General features: G+C 38.0%; 1 protein-coding gene across 1 annotated transcript in view; it reads right to left on the bottom strand.

Moving 5' to 3' along the window:
* Positions 1-16976, bottom strand: part of EXOC4 (exocyst complex component 4) — a 644300-nt gene that overhangs the window by 583428 nt on the left and 43896 nt on the right. Inside the window, exons 4-5 of the mRNA XM_081038731.1 lie at positions 10856-11040; positions 2281-2390 (exon numbers count right to left, since the gene is read on the bottom strand). Coding sequence (XP_080894857.1) covers positions 2281-2390; positions 10856-11040 — 295 coding nt within the window. The remainder of the gene's footprint in view (positions 1-2280; positions 2391-10855; positions 11041-16976) is intronic.

Genomic DNA, 16976 nt, shown 5'->3' with positions numbered 1-16976 from the left:
CCAGCTCCTGATTTAAAACCACAGCTCTGCTATTGGTCAGCTGTGCCAACATAAACCACTTATTAACCCTCCCTAAGCCTCAGTGTTCTCATCTGTAAAATGGGGCTAATGATACAGTAATGCTGTCAATAGGTTCTGCGATCTTAAGTAAAACACCACATACCAAAACCAATTTTACCACAGGCTACTTGATATAAACAAGAGTTAAGATCCCATGGCACCTCGTCTACGTCATAACCAAATGACATTATTCAAAGACCTGCTGTAATACCTGTCTCCAAAGATTGTTGAAGGACTAAATGAGTTAACTCATAAAGCACTTAAAATACCGTTTCACAGATAGAAGGCACTATGAGTCTATTACTGACTTAAATCAATAATAATTTAACTGCCTTGTTTTTCACAGGAAAAATCACGAGATCAACCGTCTTCAAAACAGTGAAGGAATGAGCCCTTCTAAAAAAACGGTTTGTACACATATCTACAATGAGTCTACATGATGGTCCCAGCTCCACTAAGCCGCCGTGCAATTCTTCAACAGTCATTCCTGGTAATGAAGGAACCAATTGCCAAAGTCAGGGTCAAAAGGAACTCCACTAAGTGATAAATGCTAACAACAGGGCCTGACAGAAAACGTGCCCATCAAAAAGTTAAGCGCTGTCTCGTTAAAAATAATAGATGTTACAAAATGAGTTCCTACTGAAATTTTCCATAATTGGCCTTTACTCAGCTTATTTGGTATTTATATAGCACTTTTCATTTGCAAAACATCTGCTCTATCATTTCTTCATAAACAATTAAAATTTTATTTCACCTGGCTACTGACCAGGCAACATTTAGATAAACTGACATAACCCGGCTAAGCAATGATGATTCACACTATAAAAACACAAAGATATAATAATTGGTAATTTCCACGAAAGGTAGAGGTAAAATACAAATTAAATGTATAGATATCATTTTCTGTTTCATAATGCCTAACTGCAACAGCTCAAAGCAGTGTCAAAACTCAAAGAATAGCAATACCACATTAGAAAGAGGGAGAAAACAAAACCTTTTAACTCCAGGAAGAGGCTTGAGTACAAACCTTTGTAAAGTACCATAATAGAAATCAATGTTTGGGGTTTAAAAAAAAAAAAATCAGTAACAAAGCCGACTAACAGAAAATTTATTATAAAATAATTCCCACAGTAAAATCAATAAACGTCAAGATTCCAAGCCTAAATAACCCTAAAATTTAATTAAATGATATTTAAGAGGTAATTAATATGCCCCAGCAACAAGAATATATTGTTAGGCTCTCAAAAACAAATGAAAAAAACCTTCCAATTGGTTACACAAAACATAATGATTGAATCCAAATTATTTTTCTACCTTTTCCTTATGTCAAGCGCTACAGGGCTATAGAACTAGTACGAACTCGAATAACTCACTGTTATCTGAGAAGCCAATGACAACTGACCTTACTGTTTCTTTCAAAGGCACTGAGGACTTGGGCAATCCAGGGCAGCACCTGCAGGACATCCCACAAGACACCTCGTCCCCTTCTCCCCAACCCACAGCTGCCAGAGCAGAGAAGCTATAGACAGAGTCCCAGAGGCTGAGCCCCGCGCTGAGCTGAACTCTCTGATGGGCAGGTCGGAGCCATAGCAGAGCTCCCTTACGTCTCTGCCTCCAAATTCAAAGGACACCCTCCTTCCCCCAACTTTCAATAGAGGCCAAAACGGCTCTCCTTTATCGTATTCAACAGAATACTAGGCAGTTCCAGAAGGACCAGGACTTGTGTGAGGACACATCCTCCACGTGCCTGTGTGTGTGCATGCAGGCCACTGGGAGATGCAGAAGTCAGGACACAGGACAGGAGTCACACACCCGAAAGCCCTCCAGGGCCACACAGGGAATGCACCACACGCGGCAGCTGGGTAAAAGCGAACAGGAGCCATTCAGCTTATAGCCAAAAGGAAAACACACACCACATCAACAAGCATTCAAAGTCAACTGCAGAAAAACAAACAGTGCCAGTCAAATAAAACACATCTACAGCTGGATTCGGCAGGCAGGCCAGCTTCAGCTGCCAGTTTTTCCACGCTGACACATGCAACCGGCCCAACCAGTCATCTTACATCCTATTTCCCCTGAGGGTGCCAAAGGGCTCATCACAGGTCCCAAGGCACCAACCTGCGAACCTGCGCCCCTGGACCCGCAGGCCTCCCTGGGTCTTTGCCCAGGAACTGCGGCATACTAAAACGCCGTTTACTGGCTGAGGAATTCAATACTTACCACTTGAGCTTCCAGGAGTAGAATACTGAGAGGTATCGAGAAATTTTCGAGGAGTGGAAAGGTTTGTAACATCAATCAAAGGACCAGGAGATGCATCTTTCACAAGGGAGCTGGAGAGAGAAGAGTATTTGTTCCTTACCACTTTCTCCAAAACCAAATGAAGTCCCGCTACATGCACATCCCTTATCACTTTCTTTTTGTCATACACCCTCTTTACATTGTGACTTCAAATACCCCCCAAGTACCTTTCCAGTAAAGTGGTGACTGTCACAGACAAGGTGTGTAACAATGTATTCTGAGGGTTCCAAATACTTAAATTTTTATTGTCTTTTCATTTCCATGCAAGGTTTAAAAATCATGATGTAAGTATGTTCTCGGGATAACCACCTTATAACCAGATTACGCCACATAATTTCAATACCCTCCTTTGTTACTGTATGAAAATTAATTTATCGGCCAAAAAAGGATCAAATGACAGCATATCATGATAACCAAATGAAGGTTTAACAGTAGGTACGCCTAGTTTAACCTGTGTTGTTCAAGCTGGAGTTTTCCTACTGATTCTGGGAGTTCACAACATTTAGTTTTCTTTAAAAGAGGTTCATAAATTTCATCAAGTTTAGAGTCACTACAATAAAAGATGACTGAAGGAATCTCAAACAGGCTAATTCATATTTGATGATCCATTTCATCTTTTCCAAAAGGGCCTAGCTCGTCCTCTTAATGATTAACTTTAGAGTCTCCCAAATAAACACATTAATTTTAAATGATACAAAGGCTACCAAAACACAATTAAACTTTCGATGTAATTCCTATTTATCGGCACCTGTTAGGTGAAAGAATGTAGGCACGCCAAAGCAAATAACACCTGTGCCCTATCCTCCAGAATCTGAATCATCGAATCACATTGCATCTACAACAGGAAAGCTTCTCTAAGTCAAGTCCAAAGGGGAGAGAGGTCAAAGCCATAGTTCCCACCACCTCTTCCCAATCCCGATACACATCATCTGTCACAGTAGCTACTCATGGAAGTGATTCGCAAAGTGGGGCAGGGGCGAGACCTTACCTGCAGGAAAGCTTCCTCAAAAAGGCACGGAAGGCTGTGTGCAATTCTAAACACCCATCCCTCTCCCATCGTGATATATCTCCATCTCCCTCCTACAGGACTTTTTGGAACCAAAGTGTGAGCTATGTGGGTATTTTTAAGCGAATGAAAATAAATAAATAAATAAACATGTTCTTTCAAAGAAGACTTCGGAAAAGAAACTTTATGCTAAAGGGCACAATTATCATTTAAGTTCTTTTTTTAAATCAAGTCCTGGTAATGCATGACCCATTGTCCTAGGCCACAAGGATAACTGTGACAGTTGTTAACTTCTCTCTTTTCACTTAACACAGGGAAGAGTGGAACCACTACTCACACAAGTCTCGAGCGCCTGTTACGTGCTTGGCACTGTGCCAGAGCTGAGGATCCAAGTATGCCTAAGAGATGTGCTGAGCCCAACTTAGCATATTTCCAATCGTCACCATCACCTGCAGGCTTACATGAACCCTTGAGTGAAGTATGAGGTATAAAAGTAACAGAAACCACGTTTAACAAGGAATGAACTGACCTAGGTCCAGTAACTCTTTTCCTCCCATATAAAACTATACCTTCCTACTTGCCTCAACTCTCTTAAGAAAACCCAGCAGCTTTCACATGCACTGGCTCATCACAATAGTTTTTCTACATATAGTTTTTTTCAGATCAACACACAGGTGCATTGGATCACACATTAATCTTTTACATAATGACTACTACAGTCTTCTCAGTTTTCTTCTCTATGGTCTCATTCTCTTTTACCTGCACTTGACTCGCAATTGGACAACCAGCTCTACACATTCCCGAGCCCCTGGACACATGTGTGCGCACAAGGAGCAGAGGAGAATCATTCATGTTTATGCTGCTGCGACCAAGTATTAACGAAAAGTTCAATTTCAAGTGATAGGAAAAATATATAATACATTTTACAAATATTTCCATAACAAAAGTAGAGGAGTTACTTTAAAAGCATTGGTAAATGAAGGTAGCGATTAGCAGGAAAATGCAGGTATGTAGCTGGAATACTGCCTGCCAAGCCTATAAATGAAACAGTACAGTTAGCACCTATGTGTGTCCGCGGTGAGATGTATATGTGAGTATAACACACACTTCTAGCTACCACAGGTGTGCCCATGATTTACTTTACATTAAAACCTGTAATTATTTCTCTTTTTTAATCTAAAAATACATTTCAGTTAAATATAGGGTGATAAATGGCTTGCCACTGTAACTTTGAAAAACATAAGCTGCTGACTTTATTATTATCAGAGCCAGAAGGGCCTCCCGATTCCATCAATAAACTTTTAGAAAGCCAATTTACTGCAAAACTATTTTCATAGATTCGTCTCTCTAAAATTTTCCCTTGGGCTTCAATTTTCTACTTTGTGAACACTAACCCAAAGGCCAGTCATTCTGGAAATGACTTTGAGTTTTTCTCTTGTTCTTTTATGGAAGGATTTAATCTCCAGAGTTCAAGAGAAAGGGGGCACACCCACTCATTCAGTTAGCACAGACATGAAGCTTGACAGAAAGGCAGGTGCTATTATATGATAGAATATCACATTTAACTACTCTGTACCTCAGTTTCCACTTCAGAAAAGAGAAAAAAAAAAGGCTGTTTTCACCATGCATCAGAGATAAAGTTCAGAAAGTATTAATTAATTAGTACCTTCAAAGGGCTTTGAATCTCTCAGGGAAGCATTTTTGAAAAGTGAACAGTCAAATCAAAATTAGATTATTCTTTTCAAGTTTCTAATTAATATGAATGATTTGAACTGCTTTATTTTGAAAGAAATACTGATAGGAGTTATTTTTCCTTTTAAATACATGATTCCAAATTTTTACTTTAAATCCGTTCAGAATCATTCATAGCTGAGGGGACAACAGCAGATGGACATAACATCCTCCCTAGTATAAGACCAACAGCCACACCTACTCACTGTATATTGTGATTGAATGGGGTTTGCTACTAAATAACCACATGGTAGTGGACAGGAACCCTATGAAGCAAAGGACACTACACCCCAAACAACGGCACCATATATATTACTGCCACAACCCCAAAGGCCTTCCATCCATTAACCATCTATCCAGCTAGTAAGGAGCTACTTCCAAATGTGTTTGATTTCAGCATTTCCAGCCAGGAAAAGATTGAGTACTTTTAAAAAGAAGAGTTAAAAGTAGTAAACGCTTCTTAAACATTTGCTTTTTAATTAGAATTTATTTTTGTTCCTTCACTCAGTAATAAATATGTCCAACCACAACCAAAATTTACAGAGGCAGCTCATTTGGCTGACTTTATTGTCAAACTAAAACCTGACAGAGTTGAACTTTTAGTTGTAAATCTAGTAACTAATATATTCACTCCTCTAACCCCAACAGCTGGCACAGTACCTGTCAAAGAGCAAGTGCTCGTAAAAGTTTGTTAAATCAAACTGAGCTGAGAAATATCTGTCAAACATAATACGCCCTTAGTACGAAACTTTAACTGAATAATGAAACAGGAATGGCTGGCATAGTAATTTTCTATAGTTCTAAGATCTGCTGGAACATACAGAAAGAATAATGAATGATTCAGAGGGTATAAAAGTCACAATCATGGTCTCAAATGATAGACCCAGACTGAAGACATACAACACAAAATAAAGTGAAGCTAAAATCTAAGCAAAGAGGGAAAAAGAGAGAAAGAATTGAAAGCTAACAAAAAGAAAACGACATATGTTAAAAGAAAAAAATTTGAAAGACAAGTTAGGCAGCTAACTGTACAATGAAGTCAAGGGCACCTTTACACACCCAGAGCCCAATATGGACACCAAAATCCACAGGTCTAAAATTTCCTCCCCCAGGAACTAAGGTCCAAGAAAGCAAGGTCCATCACGTATTAACCCAGGATGCATGCAATAAGTAAAAGGATTTACTATTTTTAAAATAACTTTTTATTGATTGTATCTGCTTATAAAATGTATTAAGGGTTCCTGTTTGAAAATACCAAGAGAATAATCTATTAATGTAATTTTGGTGTAATGCCTTCCAAAACATTTAACAGAAAGGAGTCTCTATCTGTCCATCCATCCCTGCCCCTCCCCCCACCACACACACACACACAAATGTACACGTGTTCTTCTTTCACATTCTTTGGATCATCCTGTATAGAATTTTAAATCCTAGCATTTCCCTTCAACAGTAAACATTTTGCCATTTCATGAAAAATCATCTTCAAAACCATCATCAGTAATTGTACTGTTATTCCAGTAATAATACACGGTCATGATGAATACATTCATAGGACAGAGGGTTCGAAGTAAGTCCTTCTTTCCTATTCCCCATCCCCCATTTCCATTTCCCAGAAGTAATTCCTCTTATCAGTGTTTCAGCATTAACCTTTCAGGAATTTTTATACACATATATTTTTATCTATGTAGAAAGGATACATAGTTATTTCAATTCTTTTCAGCTTCTAGTTCAAACATACTTGTTCTTCTTTATATGTCCATGCCTTCATGTGACTTTTGTTTTTTCCTGCAGTAGAAACTTGCTCTTGGGTGTCTGTGTATTTATTTTGTATACCAACAATGGGGACAATCTGTATTTGGAGATACTCTCCATTGTCTGGGTCAAAGCAAAAAAAGTAAGAGAAACCTACTCCCTGCTATAAAAGCTGAAGGAGGTCGGGCCTGTTTCAGGCTCAACCAACGGGATGATTCCACCCAGGACTTTGAATCTTGAGAAGATAAAGGAAAGATTAAGGGACGTTTAGAGATCCTGTACCCTAAGAGTCAAATATCCAGCACTCGTAGGCATGATGCCAGCCAAGCAGCAACCCATCCAGACAGACCCTTCCTGGGACGTGTCTGTGATGTGTGCCCAATGGCTTCTTCATCTCCCTTGGTTCCTTCTGGGCTTTCAAGCCTCAATATATAGACTTCCTTCCCTTCGATTCTGTGACCTACCTGGTAACTTTCCACTAAACCCCTTTCCTTGTTTCAGTTACCAGGACTGACTCCTGATTTTTGCAATCAAGAACACTGGCTAATACACCGGCCTTGGTAGAAGAGAATATGTTTTAATTGCTCTGTCTTCTCTGGTGACTTTTCAATACAGAAATCTTTAAACACACATATCTAGGTTAATATACACAAAATTAAATGAATTAAACATAATTTCTCTAATTATTAAAATCCAAAATAAAACAACTTCTGACTCATCTTTAAGTAAGGATTCAGCATTCCTTTCTATCTCCTGCCTATCCAAATTTCCCAGTCTCTATGACCTTAATGTGGGGATATAAATCCCGTTCATTATTATAGTCTTTGACCAGAGGCCTGCTTTTTCAAAGAATACTTTTCAGCTAATATTTTTGATCTTGTAAAAATAGATTTGTCAGTTATTTATATGTAAATTTACATATTTAATGGTGTGTAGTCCTCACAGTAGTTATCAACTAGCTACAACTTTATTGCTCTCAAGTTGCAGAATTTGGTTTATATCTCAGAGTTCGTTCATCTTTGAGTATTCTTCTCACAAAAAACACACTAGTGATTTATTCTTTGTAGCTAATTTATATCTGAGAAAGTCTCTCTGCTGCCTGTGCATATCAGTGTCCACTTGGCTGGGTATAGAAATCTCTGGGCCTAACTCTTCCCCATTCAATATTTAATACACTTTGCTCTGCTATCTTCTGACATTCCGTGTTCCGCAAATCCTGGTGAGACTGATTTTTGCTCCTTTCTGTGTATCAGGACTAGGTCTAACTATATAAAACAGAAGACCCAAATAGCAGTGACCTGAGGAAAATACAGGTTTTCCTTCCCGTCGTATAAAAGACGTAACCTATTCAGGGCTGTAATGGAGGCTCCATGTCATTAAAAAGATTAAGACATGGCTTCCATCCTGAAGGTCCCCAGGTGTCCGAGATGGATTGATGGCACCAATCTATGTCCTACACAGGAAGTAAAGGAAGGCAAGTGAAGGATAAAAGAGTGGTGTACCAACTTAGTTGGCATCTTTAAAGATTTTCCAATGAGACTCGATTCAGCAGCTTGCAGGCAGAAATCTCTCTAATGGCATGTAGCTATATAGGAGGATGGAAAATTTAGCTTGGAACTGGGTATATGGCCACCAGGAGCAGAATAAGGTTGTCATTGAAAATGAAGAAGCGAAAAAGATGTTAAATGGACAAATACTACCTCTGCCATAGCAGATAAATTTTCTTCCTGGTGCTTACAGAATTTGTTTTTGAAAAGCATAAAAGTTTTCCGATCATATCTAAGAGTAACTTTTCTCATTAACTGAATTCAATTGATTTGCAAACCAAGGTCTGTTTTTGTTTCTATTTGGGTAGGTTTCCTTTTTACACTATAATTATAGCTTCTGTTTCTCACTGTATTCATTTGCTAGGGCTGCCATAATAAAACACCACAGTCTGCATGGCTTAAACAACAGAAATTTATTTTCTCACAGTTCTGAGGCTGGAAATCCAAGATCCAGATGTTGGCAAGGCTGGTTTCCTCTGGCTTATAGATGGCCATCTTATCACTGTGTCTTCACGTGGTCTTCGCTCTGTGCACGTCTGTGTCCAAATTTCCTCTTCTTATATTGACACCAGTCGTACTGAATTAAGGCCCCTCCTAATGACCTCATTTGAACTTATTTACCTCTTGAAAGATCCTATCTCCAAATGTAGCCAGTCTGTGGCACTGGGAGTTTGGACTACAATATAAGATTTTTAGGGGGGCACAATTCAGCCCATTACACTATCATTTTAGTGTTATTTTGTAGCACACCTAAAATCATTGGATTGCTCTCTTTTCTCTGTCTTTCATATCTATTATCTTTCTTTCATCATCCTGTCTTGTTTCTCTTCATGAGGAGCAAAGTGTTCCCTCCACATCACTGATTCAATTCTTCTCACTAATGCTTTACACAGAGACTTAATTTCCCTACTTTATTTTGGTTTTCCTTATATTTTGCTCATGTTCTATTTAGTTCTCTCTGTATCTGTCTCAATTCCATTCTGATTGTTTCCCGTTAAGGTTTCATAGAAGCTACATACTGATTGCATAAAACCACAAAATCCCAGTAAGGTTCAACAACAACAAGCACATATATTGGCAAAACAAGAACCCCAAAATCAAAGAGCAGGAAATACGCTTCTCCCACTAAAGTGGAGGGCGGAGGAAAGATAATTTCGAATGATAATCTAATCTACTACACCATCTTGCATCTTTTGAGAAACCTATATTTAAGCCTCCTAAATTTTTCCTGTTTTGCTTTATAAAATTTTTCTCAAATAAATGCTCTTCTCTCAAACCCCAAGTTAATGCTCATTTTCCCTTATGCAATAGAGTATTTTCACAGGACCCAGAATGGTAGTGTTTTTGTTTGTTTGGTTGGTTGGTTTTTTTAATCCTTTCATGGGAAGAAATCTATTCAGACCTGTTATTTCTGACCTACCACCAGACACTGTAGAAGGAATTTCCTCAGCATTGTGCCCACCTACCACTTTATTCTCCGTTAAAGTACTGACAGTGATTCTATTAAGATCCACTGTTGCAGTTAAGTCTCAGGTACATAACCTGTAGCTCAATTTGTGTGTCTGGCAGGAGTTTCTCTAATGCCCATCTGCAGAAAAGAGATAGAAACTCCTCTTTCTCTGTCAGGGCCTCTGACGAAACTGAAGCATCACCCACAAAGGTAGCAATTTTAGTTTGAACAGGATAGGGCTTGAAGGACTTTACTCCAGCATGTACTGCTCCCATTGTTCTTGTTGCCCATAGCTGGATGAAAAAGTATGAAGATGTGTATTTCGGTACATAGTGCTAAACTGCCCCCTGAAAAGATCATGCGTTATTTTAAAGGAGCTCTCTGATACGTACCAATAACACCAATGTTCTACTATCTTAACTGCCCGAAAATCTGGTCTTATTTCCTACCAGGTCTATGCTAACCTAATGAATTTCTGGAGTCCACCCAGCCCCTTAAATAGAGGGCTATGCTACAATCAGCCCAGGGATAAAAGGAAAGTGTTCTCGCTGACCCTCTCCTGAACTATGCCAGGAAGAAGATCGTCTAAAGATGAACAGAGCCCTAAGCAACAAAGAATCTTATAACTGCAATTCAGACCCACGTATGTCTTAATCAGGTTGACTTCACTACCAATTTAAGGATTTTTTTCTCCTCCTTCTGAGATATACCAAAAGGTCTCTGATCCAGTGTATGAAAGGCCCACAGTAAATGCTTCCAAGTAGCTTCACATAAGCAGACCATAATAAATGTGCAATAAATGTGGAATGAACAAACGTTGAATGTCAGCCTCTCAGAACATGCTCTATAACACGCAGTATTTGCTGCTATAAAAACCATCTTATAATTTCAAAGGCAGTATGTTAAAAAGAGAAGTAAAATAACCTACAACAATATTCTGGGAAACAAGTAACAGCCCTTAAAATTCTACAATGCCGCCACCCACTGTAGCAAAGGGCCTCTTTCACCAACCTCATTCTCCCTTTTTCCTTGTTACGCTGCACAATGCGGCTCGTCGATTTGATGTACAAGTGCCGATGCAATTCGTCTATGAGAACCAAGTGGAGGTTCATCTTCTTGCTGTGAAGCTCCAGCCTAAGGTCACTCAGTCCTTCCACCTGGAGCAAGGGGCCCTCCAAAGACTCAACTGCTGACACCTACGATGGGGGAAAAATACAATTAGGTACAACTAAATCATCTAGCAATATTATAAGGATGAAACTTTTTTAAAAGACACAGTCAAAAGAGAGTGTAGGAAAATGTCACAAGCATACATGACACTTTGTAGAGTACAGCAGTCCCCCTTACCCAAGGTTTTGTATACGGCAGTTTCAGTTACCTGCAGGCAACCAAAGATATTAAATGAAAAAATCTCACAAATTAACAATTCAAAAGTCAACCAAAGATATTAAATGAAAAAAAATCTCACAAATTAACAATTCAAAAGTTTTAAACTGTATGTTGTTCTCAGTAGTGTGATGAAATCTCACACTGTCCAGCTCCATCCCACCCAGGACGTGAATCATCCCTTGTCCAATGTCTCCATGCTGTATATCCGTCCTGCCTATTAGTCACTTTGTAGCCGTCTCTGTTATCAGATCCCCTGTCATTGTATCCCAGTGCTTGTGTTCAAGTGACATTGTTTTACTTAATGTCTCCAAAGTGCAAGAGTAGTGATGTTGGCAATTTGGATAACAGAAGCTGTCAAGTGCTTTCTTTAAGTGGAAAGGTAAAAGTTCTCGACCTAAATAGGGAAAAAAATCATATGGTGAGATTGCTAAAATCTACGGTAACAACAAATCTTCTATCCATGAAATTGCCTAATTTATAAATTAAACTTTATAACAGGCATGTATCTATAGGCAGAAACATAACACATATAGGGTTTGGTACTATCTGCAGTTTTAGGCATCCATTGGGGATCTTGAAACACATGCCCTGCGAATAAGGGGGGACTCTTGCATAATGTGGATAGGCCTACTTCTGCCTTTGAAGGGTTTAACATCTAAGATAATGCTGAAGAAGACAATCTTAATAAAGACACACATGAGGCAGCTAAAGTACCAAAACAAAGCCTTACATACAAATTTATTCCCACACACCTTGCCTCTCAATGGACACAAGTAAAATGACCTCCCCAATTAAACGATTGTATCATACATATTCTCACAAGAACTCTATGTACTAATGGTTTAAATCAGCTTTCAGAGTTAGTCGTTTAAGACTAAAGCTAAATAAAAGCACACTACACGTTAATAATTACTTCTCATGATGATCAGAAATCAGAGCTTGGTTAGCGTCAGTCTACGTGTGTGTCTACATACAGTCAGTCTCTGTCTCACTCTTTCTTATATACACACACAGAGGTCAATAGAATTTTTACATGAATGCTACAAGTGGACAAAAACAGTCATCACCTACCCTTAGCCTAATCCAGCTGGACAGAAGAAATGGGAATTGAACAGTGACTAGAAAATAAATAATGGAGAAGGAGATACTCCTGGCATAAAGTGCAATTTGGGAGATTTTAAGACAAAATAGATTGGATGAATAAAAATGGTGTAGGAATGCCCCCAACGAATGGAGAAAATGAAGGACTCGAGGAACCTGGAGCAACTCATTTTAAAACCAAAGTGATAACCGTAAAGGAAAAAAAACAAGCATTTATGCTATGACCCCATTTATGCATGTATACAGAGGGTGCCAAAAAAACGTATACACATTTTAAGAAAGAAAAAAACTATTAAAATCACACTGATGGTAACCACTTTGAGCACCTCTTATAATTGCAGAAGTCAAATGTGACTTGTATTCATCTTTTGTTATCAGTATATATTGAGTATTACAATTTTAATAGTTTTTTTCCTTTCTTAAAATATGTATACATTTTTTGTCACCCTCTGTATAAAATTATGTCTTTAAGTATAAAGATCTTGTATACTTAAAAAACAAAAAACTTAAAGTGAAGAGTCTATTCCAGATACTATTCCTTGGGAGAAAAGGGGGGATGGGTAGAGAAACATCAGGACTGCCAAAATCACAACAAAAGAGAAGAGATGACGGCAAGTTGAGCACAGAGGGAAAAGAACATCACCAAGCTCCCTTAAAGGATTAATGTGCTATGACTATTACCTGCTTAGGTTGTACTTCTAAATATTTCTAATATGTACACATAGAGGCAATAACTAATAATTCTTCAATGTAATTATGTATATAAACATGCTCCTAAAAAATAAAGCATTTATACCAAACCAACAGACAATGAAAGCCGTGAAACATACTGGTAATAAGTGTTGATCACAGATCAGTATAAACATACACAGTCACTGAGGAGCTAGTGGACAGTGAACATGAAAAGCTTGGCAGCTGCCAAATGCAACCCGCCCTGAGATGGGGAGGAAAATGCAATGGCTTCCTCACAAACACATCACTTGTTCTGTGACGGGCTATAATCAAATGTCAGGAGCAAATAAGTTTCCTTAAGTTAACCAAGAAAGAATCGAGGATTGAGAGAGTGACAAGCGCTGGGCCCGCTCTGCCCTCTGAAGCCTGCCAGTTCATTTTCACGCTGCCCCTGCTCCAAGCGCCCCTGGGCCTTGTGCAAGCTGCCAGCTATTCCAAATGGAAAGGCAGCCTCACGAAATGACCAAAGTGTCCCCAAGGAGGAACAACAACAACAAATTCATTTACACTTATGCTCTAAAATGGATTTTAACTTGGGTCGCTAGCAGAGAAAAGAGGATGCATTAACCTTTAGTGACATCGAGATCTAGAAAATGAAAAATAATTTGGTAAACCACTGGCCCATCATGTAGCCCTATCCCTTAAGGTAATTAAATCCAGCTGAGATGTTTAAGCTGAAAAACCACCCACGGCACAGCCACACTTGGTTTGTTTGTAGGAATTTGCATGAATATTTTTAACCCAAGCAGCTCATGTTCCAAAAACAAAATTATATGGCAATGTCAAGTTTCAAAGCCACTTAATTATATATATATATATATATATATATATATATATGTGTGTGTGTTTTTTTAATATAGGTAAAGCAATTAGCATGGTACCTGGCAGAGACTGAGTGCTCACTGAAATTGTTTTTAAGAGAACCTATTTATTCTGTGGATAAAGAAGTCTCAGAAGGCGGTTTCAACATTTTCAATAAAGTGTTATTTCCTTCATAGACCCATTATAAGCATGTAGATGACAAACTTTCAGAGTATGTTCTTGTGACCCAAAATACAAGTACAATTAACACTCATACATAAACACACACACACACACACACAGACACACACACACACAAAATCAAGAGTAGCTTAGAATTTCAAAGATTTGAAAACCTGACCACAAAGACAACAGAGACTAGAGAATAGTCTCTTACTTCTATACGAAAATATAGTGCTTTATCTTCTGACCTTCACTTATTAAAAGGATTTACAAAGCTGTAATTATAGAAGCTAGACAAGGTTACTGTCTTTCCCTAATCTAACTTTACTAAGTGGTACTCAAACCAATTTGAAGAAACTAGTTGTCAATACAACCTTTGATCTCTAGAACATCAATTGAGAAACCTGGCATTTATCTTTGCTGGGTTTAAGCAGCCTGTACCGTAAAGTTTACACATAATGAAAAACTTGGTGAGGCCGCGGTCAACCCAGCCACCATCACTGATGGTCAATTCTGTTGTACTGAGGGGTCTGGTTTCCAGGCACTCACTAACAGTTAAGGCTTCACTAGTAGAGAAATCCATCTACATTTAGAAATGAGCATAACTAGTAATAAAAATACAACTAAAGAGACTTTTTTAATGTATGAGAAATGGTTGTTTTATAAATTATTTCACTGTCTTCTAAACTTAATGACTACAGAGCACTTAACACACAGAGGAAACATCAACTTCTGTTCAAGCAATGCAGTTAGATCCAAGTACACAGCAACAAAATGGTCTCACAGGTGAGTGGCCATGAGACATTATCAAAACTGGGTTCATAGATGTGACACACAACACTGAATAATGTCACAAATACGTATTAAGATTATAGGGCAACCCAATCAGGAAGCACCGAAATATACCAAGCAACTACTAACAGAACTAAAGGGAGAAATTGACCAAAACACAATTATACTAGGGGACTTAAATACATCATTGACAGCTATGGATAGATCATCCAAACAGAAGATAAATAAAGAAATCGCAGCCCTAAATGACACATTAGATGAATTGGACATAATTGACATATATAGAGCAATTCATCCTACAACATCAGACTATACATTCTTTTCTAGTGTACATGGAACATTCTCAAGGATAGACCATATATTGGGACACAAAATCAGCCTCAGCAAATTTAAGAAGATTGAAATCATACCAAGCATATTCTCTGATCACAAAGCTTTGAAATTGGATATCAACTGCAAAAAGAAAGCAGGAAAAAACACAAATACATGGAGATTAAACAACATACTTTTAAAGAACGACTGGGTCAAAGAAGAAATTAGAGGAGAGCTCAAAAGATACATAGAAACAAATGACAATGAAAATACATCCTACCAAAATTTTTGGGATGCCGCGAAAGCAGTTTTAAGAGGGAAATTTATATCATTACAGGCCTATCTCAAGAAACAAGAAAAATCCCAAATAAATAATCTCATGTTACACCTTAAAAAACTAGAAAAAGAAGAACAAGCGAAACCCAAGGTCAGCAGAAGAAAGGAAATAACAAAAATCAGAGCAGAACTAAATGAACTAGAGAACAAAAAGACAATAGAAAAAATTAATGTGACAAAAAGCTGGTTCTTTGAAAAGATTAACAAAATCGACAAACCCTTGGCTAGACTCACTAAGATAAAAAGAGAGAAGACACTAATTAACAAAATCAGAAATGAAAAAGGGGAAGTTATCACGGACACCACAGAAATACAAAGGATTATCCAAGAATACTATGAAGGACTATATGCCACCAAATTTAATAACTTAGAAGAAATGGACAAGTTCTTAGAAACATATAGCCTTCCAAGGCTGAATCATGAAGAACTGGAAAATCTTAACAGGCCGATCACCAGTAAGGAAATTGAATCAGTCATCAAAAACCTTCCCAAAATCAAAAGTCCTGGACCAGATGGCTTCACCAGTGAATTCTACCAAACCTTCAAAGAGGATCTAATACCAATCCTGCTCAAACTCTTCCAAAAAATTGAAGAAGAGTCAGTACTCCCTAACTCATTTTATGAGGCCAACATTACCCTGATACCAAAACCTGGTAAGGACAACACAAAAAAAGAAAACTACAGACCTATATCTCTGATGAATACAGATGCTAAAATCCTAAACAAAATTCTAGCAAATCGAATACAACAATGCATTAAAAAGATTATTCATCACGACCAAGTGGGGTTCATCCCCGGGGCACAAGGATGGTTCAACATTCGCAAATCCATCAATGTGATACATCACATAAACAAAATAAAGGACAAAAATCATATGATTCTATCAATTGATGCAGAAAAAGCATTTGATAAGATACAACATCCATTTATGATTAAAACACTTACTAAAATTGGTATAGAAGGAAAATACCTCAACATAATAAAGGCCATATACGACAAGCCCTCAGCTAATCTCATAATTAATGGTGAAAAGCTGAAGCCCTTTGCTCTACGTTCAGGAACACGACAAGGTTGTCCCCTATCACCTCTGCTTTTCAACATAGTGTTGGAAGTCCTCGCCAGAGCTATCAGGCAAGAGAAAGAAATAAAAGGCATCCAAATTGGGAATGAAGAAGTTAAATTGTCACTCTTTGCAGATGACATGATGCTATATATAGAAAACCCTAAAGACTCCACCAAAAAGCTATTAGAAACAATCAATGAATACAGTAAAGTTGCTGGCTACAAAATCAACGTACAAAAGTCCATTGCTTTCCTATATACCAACAATGAAATCTCAGAAAAAGAGATAGAAAAAACAATTCCTTTTGCAATTGCAGCAAAAAGAATAAAATACCTAGGAATAAACTTAACCAAGGATGTGAAGGATTTATATGCTGAAAACTATAAGACATTTTTGAAAGAAATTGAAGAAGACACAAAGAAA

The sequence above is a fragment of the Rhinolophus hipposideros genome, assembly GCF_964194185.1.
Source record: "Rhinolophus hipposideros genome assembly, chromosome: 25".
Taxonomy (NCBI): Eukaryota; Metazoa; Chordata; class Mammalia; order Chiroptera; family Rhinolophidae; genus Rhinolophus; species Rhinolophus hipposideros.
Note: the sequence above shows the minus strand (reverse complement) of the source record. Positions and strands in the feature narration are given on the sequence as shown.